At 32.5% G+C, this 7,677-nt stretch overlaps 1 protein-coding gene across 1 annotated transcript; it reads left to right on the forward strand.

Moving 5' to 3' along the window:
- Positions 1-6,314: 6,314 nt before the first annotated feature.
- LOC134242589 (uncharacterized) lies at positions 6,315-7,321 on the forward strand (the record flags this gene model as incomplete). Its single annotated transcript, XM_062724690.1, has 3 exons — positions 6,315-6,373; positions 6,588-6,755; positions 6,958-7,321. Coding segments are annotated over 3 exons (591 nt in total), but the record flags the coding sequence as incomplete, so codon positions are not given.
- Positions 7,322-7,677: the final 356 nt, after the last annotated feature.

Here is a 7,677-nt window from a genome sequence, read left to right on the forward strand (position 1 = left end):
ATTGAGAACATCGCTACATACATATATATCAAATATATTGAGCAGATATAAACACCCTTAATTCATTTTCTATGTAAATGATAACTTAGTACAATGAATAACCATATCTCAAGTATTTGCAAACTCTTTGTAAATCTAATTTGCCATAATAAGGACCAAGCACCTGCACACAATATGTTTATCTTGTTATATACATTAGCATGTATGTTGATAAAAAGTTACATATTATTTATTTTTCAAATCCTAAGATTTTTTCACATTTTTCAGCATTATTTTTTTCATCTTTATAAGAAAACAATTTTATATACAAGTGTACAAGTAAAAAAAGATGCTGTGTAATACATAATACCAATTTCATATCCATAATAATTAATTTATCCATTATTTGACGTGGTAGCATCTGGGTTGCGGGTGTAGAATAAGATACACGTGGGGGCATCTGGGTAGGTAAAGATACACGTGGTTGCATCTGGGTACGTGTTAATACAATTGGTGGCTTCTGGGTACGAGTAGATACACTTGGTGGCGTCTGGGTAGCAATGGACTTCCCACTTGACATATCTGTACCTACAATGCTTATCTAACTAAAGTTTCTAAGCTCATATGATTTTCTTTTTCCAAACAGAACAACTTTTTTTTGTTTGGGATGAAAAAAATGAGGTATAGTGTACTTGACAGGTAAGCCCATTGTGGATTTTTAAAAAAAAAATTTAAAAAGTCCGGACGACGCCATTTGTTTACATCCTTTAGGAACAGGATAGATGTTACATTCGTAACTACTCGGCCATTTTCCGTAGTAGAAATGGCCGAGTAGTTATGATTGTAGACGACGTCATTCAATATTTTCTATTAATAGAGATCACGTCAGAGAGAATCGCGTGACATGTTGCACGGATGGATCTAGCAGTTTCATTATATTATAGATGTCACTCCAAATGATTACATGAAGTTAATAAAAAACCACAATTCACCCATTCTATAGCATCATTCTGAAAATCTACATATCTTTTTTTTAAATTTCTTTTTAAATTTGAATGCATTATTATGATAATTATGTACTTTCTCACGATTACAATCATTACCGTATTTTGTTCTAAGTTGTACACACACTACCTTTTGTTCCACTGCAGATATTTCCACGTCTATCTCTGACAGCATCGATATCATTGATAGACCCCCTTCGACTGTTACTCTCGTGGAACACCTCGAAACCCTAAGCTCTCGTACACTCTCCCAGTTGTTCGGGATCGTTAGGGTCACACATTCGAATAAATGTGTTTACAGTTCATAACACGATTGACTAAACTTTTCGGCCAACATCGTGTACATCCGTCCACAAGCAAAACCATAGCGTGAAAACATACAACACCCTCATACTCCTGGCTATCATGATCATCTCTGAAAGTGCGCGAAAGAAATCGGTTCACTTTATGCATAAAATAGCCCTGTAGATATACCAATTAACTGATCAACACTCGATTTTCTATTTGAAGCATTAAAATAAAATAGAGACTTGGTGCTTCCATATCCTATTAAAAAATTTCTTCTTAAAGTCCAGGTCTAGGAGAACTGGCTTTATGAAATTGCAATGTTCTTGAATTTTTAGGTAAACAGGTATAATTGAGTACTTTCAGTGAAGAAAAATAATATGAGCGCACTCTCTGATCTAAAAAATAAAACATGTTCATGAATCCTCAGAAACCGTTCTATCATTTACTTGTTTCATAATTTAGATCAGAGGTTGCGCTCTATATAAAATATAAAAAAATATCATTAAAAATTTGCCGTTTTTGTAGACTTTTTCAGAATATGAGGAAATTGATGCATTTCGTGACTTCATAATGCATTGCCTAGCCAGAAAATGACGTCATTTTTGATAGATGATCTAAGTGATATTTAATGCATTGTTAACTAAAACTATGCAGTTTCAGTTTTTTCAGAAATTCACAGGGCCAAATAAGGCAAAAGCGAACCTTGTTCTTTGCACGGACTTCTGGACACGTGACACGTTGGTCGGGGTGACCCGAAATTTATACACTTTTTTCCTCTAATATTCGGTAACAGATATTATAATAAAAAAAAGAAATCAAAAGAAAAAAAAGGGAAAAAATGATAAGAAGAATGTTGAGTTTTTTTTCAGATTGGAAGACAGAGAGAGAGAGTCATATAAAAATAAAAAATAAAAACAATGTTCAACCATGTACATACATTCATACTGTAATCATATCCCTTGATTCAAAAAATCCTGAAGTTTTTTTTCTTTTGATAAATAGTATTGAAATTTATTAGTCAGAACCATGTGAAAATTCAATTTATTTGAATATTGTTCTGTCAAGTGAGAGTTATCTTTCTTTGATTATTGATTTTTCATGTTAGAACTCTTATGTGAATTCTTTTGTGTTTTTTTGGTAAAATTGTTGTATATAAGCCCGCCATTTGTTAACGTGGTTGAACGCCACTTATTCTTCTACTACATATTCTTCATAATTTAGGCCTATCACAGAGTTTGTACTTATTTGTAAACACTTAATTATTCTGTAAAATGATTATCTCTATAAGTTTATACTTTTTTAAGAGGCTTAAAGAAGTTTTATGTGTAATTATTGAAGCTCTCATACTGGAAACATGTCGTCTGTTGATAATGTAAAAATAGCCTTGTTTTAATTTGTACATCTTTCTATGAATTATTTGCTAAGTGATATATTGATAATGTTACAAGTTATCTCAGAATATATTTTGATAATTTTGACGTAATATTTGTGGTTTAATACTTCTAAATGTCATGCTGCAAATTTTATTTCTATGGAAGCCATTTAGTGTCATAAGTCCCTTTTACATTGTTACTTTTATCCATAGTAATTTCTTTCAACTATATGAAATACCAGTTTATTATGAGTGCAAGTTTATTTTGTATGAAATTCAAGTGTTTCATATTATCTTTGTTTATATTTCAGTCAATCTGAAATATATATATATATATATATATATATATAGGATTCCAAAACTTCATAAGAATCCTTACAGACAAAGATACATTGCAGGTTCCAGTAAATGTTAAACCAAGCCTCTTTCGTTACTCCTCACTAAGATATTGACAGTAGTGAAGGAAAAACTTCAAGAGTACTGTGCAACTATATATTCAAGAAGTGGTGTGAATCAGATGTGGATACTAAAAAATGCTAAAGAACTTTTGGACACTTTGAAGTCGCAAGACCTTACAAAAATCAACATCTTAAAAACTTACGACACGCAACAATTCCCCACGACAAATTAAAATCCAGGCTTTTTGATATCTTTGACAGCTGCTTCTTCAATAAAAATGGAACTCGTAAATTTACTTACCTCGTTATTTGTCATTTGTAAAATTGTTTTTGTTTAAACAGATTCTGATTACACACATAAGTACTCTGAAGTTGACATCAAGAAGATGCTTGAGTTTCTGATTGACAACATCTATGTAGTTTTGGGAGATCAGGTATTCCAACAATCTATTGGAATTCCAATACAAATTGCGCTCCGTTATTAGCAGACTTAATTTTATATTCATATGAAGCAGAATTTATACAAAATGTTATGCGTGAAAAGAAGAAAACACTTGCTGTGGCCTTCAACTCGACATTTACATATACCGACGATGTATTTTCAATTAATAATTATAATTCCCATTCCTACGTCGATATGATATATCCTGGTGATCTTGAGATAAAGATACCACAGAGTCCGACACTTCTACTTCATATTTGGAATTTTACTTGAAAAAGACACTAATGATAATCTAACAACCAAGCAATATGATAAACGCGATGACTTTATCTTTTCTATCGTCAACTCCCTTACTTATGCAGCAATATACCTTCATCACCTGCATACGGTGTATATATATATCTCAGTTGATTCAATACGCAAGAGCATGCTCTGCGTATGAACAATTTGTTAAAGGAGGTAATTATTGACAAGCAAGTTGACGAAACAAGAATATCAGCAGTCTCGTTTAAAGTCATCATTTCGTAAGTTCTATGGTCGATACAATGACCTTGTCAGCAAATACAGTTTATCATTGAGTCAAATGCTGACTGACGTTTTTCAAACTAATTTTTAGTTCTGTTATTTAAATACTGAATTGACAACGGATTTTCCCGTTATTTCCCGATTATGAGAAGGAGCACACGGCGGGTGGGACCGGTCGGCAGGGGATGCTCACTCCCCTTTGGCACCTGATCCCACCTCTGATGTTTCGAGGGTCCGTGTTTGCTCTGTTCTTATTTTGTATTGTTGTATGGACTTTGAGATTGAATACTGTTCGTTAATCCATATCCTTCTTCCAAAGACAAAGCGTTGAAGGAGAATGAGGGCTGGTACTTAAGGACAAATCGGCATTCCTAAAACAATGAAATAAAAAAAAATCATACCGCAATCGTTAATCTATTTACCAAACGATCTTTGTCAGTGAGGGTCACTTATGCACTGTGATATCCAAAGATATATCTAAATGAACATGTACATGTGAAAAAATCTGTAGATATGATGATTAAAAATACAGGTCTATGATAATAACAATCCGAAGTATCTGGCGTTTTCCTGGCTTTTTTACGATTTTAATACTTTACGTACCATCAAATCGTTAAAGGCCAGGAAAAAAAACGTTAGTTATTTCGGACTATGATAATAAATACACACACTCTCTCTCTCTCCTAGTTTTTAAAATTTTCAAAACCTGACTTGAATTGGTTTAACTTTGTTAATTTATGTTTGCATACTTTAAAACTATCACAATGGCGAATATTACTATCGTATTAAAAAAATCAAAGTACTCAGAAGTACAGAGAGCCGGGCTCATTTACAGAGTAAAATGGATTTCTTACATGAATCACGTCTATATTCTGATGAAAAAATTATTTTAAAACTATCAATATAAATGATAAGACACTGAAAGTGAGTTTTTCAATCCTAATGCCACGGTCCGATTTTGTCAGAATCAGAATTAATCTGGTACCGCAGCTGAATGTAAACAAACAGGCCAGTCTGGTTCCCTCTCCTGCTTTACCTCGTATGTGTAGGGAACTACGGTAACACTGATTATCAAAAATCCTTATGCTAATGAACTATGTTCTTTGACTTATGAAGTTTTCAAAGTCATTACTACTAATGTTTATTTTATATAGATAAAACTTCGTTTTATTTTTGCTGCTTTATATAGCGTTTGTATTATCTCAAAAGCGGTTGAGAGTAAGAACTATATTTTTGCACGTAACTTTAAAATGGCGACTATGGGGTCAACATCCTGTCTTGAACAGGATCACATAAGCCGGCAATTACTCTTTGAGCAATAAGCCCGGCTAAAAAGAATACTGTGCAATTTACAAGTTTTCAGTGACATTGTTTCTTTTAAAAATGTAAGAAAAATAAAGTGTATTTAATTTCGAATTACCCCCCCTCCCTTATTTTCCCCAATTTGTTTCAATTTTACATAAGGAATCATTGCGAAAAATTTACATTTTTCATCTAACTTTTTTTATTTTTAAGGAATTCATATATTTTTTTTAAATAACTCTAATCTATCTGTTCATACTTTAAGTTTCACGTGATACCGACATGCTTTACGCGCAGCCGTATAATAAGGTCGCGGCAGTTTTAAAGGTAAAAAATTTAAACTGATAAAAATAGAGATCCCTCTTGACAACGAGAACACACCTCCCTTATCCCACCCTCCCCATACCCAATGGTCCCCAACCCTTTCATTATAATAGACTTTATTAGAAATAAAAATAGATAGCCCCATGACAACTAGAACACGCCTCCCTTATCCAACCAAAATAATATAAAAATAGAAACCCCCCATGGCAACTAGAAGGCGCAGAAGACCCACCCCTGGGATATAAAAAATGAAGAATAACCGTTAATGTCATCATTGTAAAAAGTCAACTTGGAAAAACGTAACGATTAGAAAGCAGAGTCATTCTTTGAATTTCTTTGAATTTCTTTGAATTTCAGTAAGTTATTACATTATGACATTAATGTCTTACTTAAGACATCTCGTTATTTATTAATTTTTTTTTTAAATGAAGTTTAAAAGTTTATAGTTAATTGTATTTTTATTAAGATTAATAAAAGTTGATATATTACATTGGATATTATTCCTATACGTGAAGCATGAAATTACTTAAAAATTTATTGTTATTTAGATTCATGAAAATTTAAATCGATTTTTTTATTTTAATTTTTTTTTAATTTTTATAATAAATATAACTAAATAAATAAAGCAGAACAATCACAAAAAGTAAAATAAAAAAAGTGCACAAACATATAACATCCAGGACTTCGAAGAGGAGTGGATTGAGTTGGAGCACAACTTCTCTGTGATATTTGATTCAGGGTAAGTTATAATTTCAACGCTTTTCATTGTTGCTTTTGATTTTTAAGCGCTTAAAGAAGATATACCAAAAAGAAATAAAGAAATAAAATAAAATTTAAACAGAAAATATTTCAAATTTACCTGCTGTCGTCTAGCATCTTTGAATCGTTTTTGACCAAAGATAATTTTATTTTTCTTTTTTAAATTCACTTACTTTTATTTTTTTAAAAAATAGAAATTCTCCAAAGGATCCATACAAATCCCCTTTATCGAAAAAGAGGAAGATTGAAGAAGCAGAGGATTCCCTAATTTTGAATCGAAAAAAATTTGGAAAGCAACCTGTGAAAGCGGGGGTGATCACACAACAGATTGAACAAGAAGACCCTTTGTTGAAAAATTTCAAGTATTGAATTTATGTTCGAGTGTCGAGATTTTTTATGCAACAAATATTCAGTGTCTTGAACAGATTAAATGTAGTTGAAATTCTTAAAACATTAAATGTATACCCTTATATTTTTAAAAATTAATTCCTTCATAATCTTTTAAAAAGTTTAATTCTGTTATATGGTTGTTTAAAAAAGATTTCATTACTTTCTTTGAAACAGACAGGAAAACCCTTCGAAATATATAAAATTGGAGAAGAGAATGACTACAAGAGATTTGCTTAATACTTCGTTCACCGAGAAAAGCGCATCTACAACGATGTTCCAAGAGACATGGGCACCAACCCAATCCCCGCCAGTGTACAGCCCAGTGTCTCCACCGGTCGTCCCTCTGTCAACCCAAACTCAAACCTCGGGACTTACGCCGATTGAAGCACCGGGGTTTTGGAATAAACCCATCCAGTTTCCTCTTAAAGAGGAACTGGATGCCCTGAATGAACTTGTGGACAATGTCCGAATGGACCTGCTACAAACCTCTATGTTGGTGAATTATATTCAGGGCTTTATGAAAAAATTTCAATATTGACATTGAAACATGTGCAGCAGGTGTTTGAATAGAACCCACCTAGGTTTTGAATGCCCTTAACGAACTTGTGGACAATGTCCGAATGGACCTGTTACAAACCTCTAAGTTGGTGAATTATATTCAGGACTTCATGAAAAATTTCAATATCGACATTGAAACACCAGGTGTTTGAATAGAACCCAACCAGTTTTTCATTTTAACGCTCGGGAATTTATACACTGGATGAAATGTTAGACAAACAGTACCCAAATGCATCTTTTACAAACCTCAGTGTTAGTGAATTACAAATAGGACCTTCATAAAATAAAATTCAACCATATTCTTACTGTACAGGGTGCAATTAAATACTGTTCATT

The sequence above is a fragment of the Saccostrea cucullata genome, unplaced genomic scaffold (genome assembly GCF_032062105.1).
Source record: "Saccostrea cucullata isolate Sc308-1 unplaced genomic scaffold, CSIRO_AGI_Scuc_v1 ctg7221, whole genome shotgun sequence".
In the NCBI taxonomy this organism is placed as follows: Eukaryota; Metazoa; Mollusca; class Bivalvia; order Ostreida; family Ostreidae; genus Saccostrea; species Saccostrea cuccullata.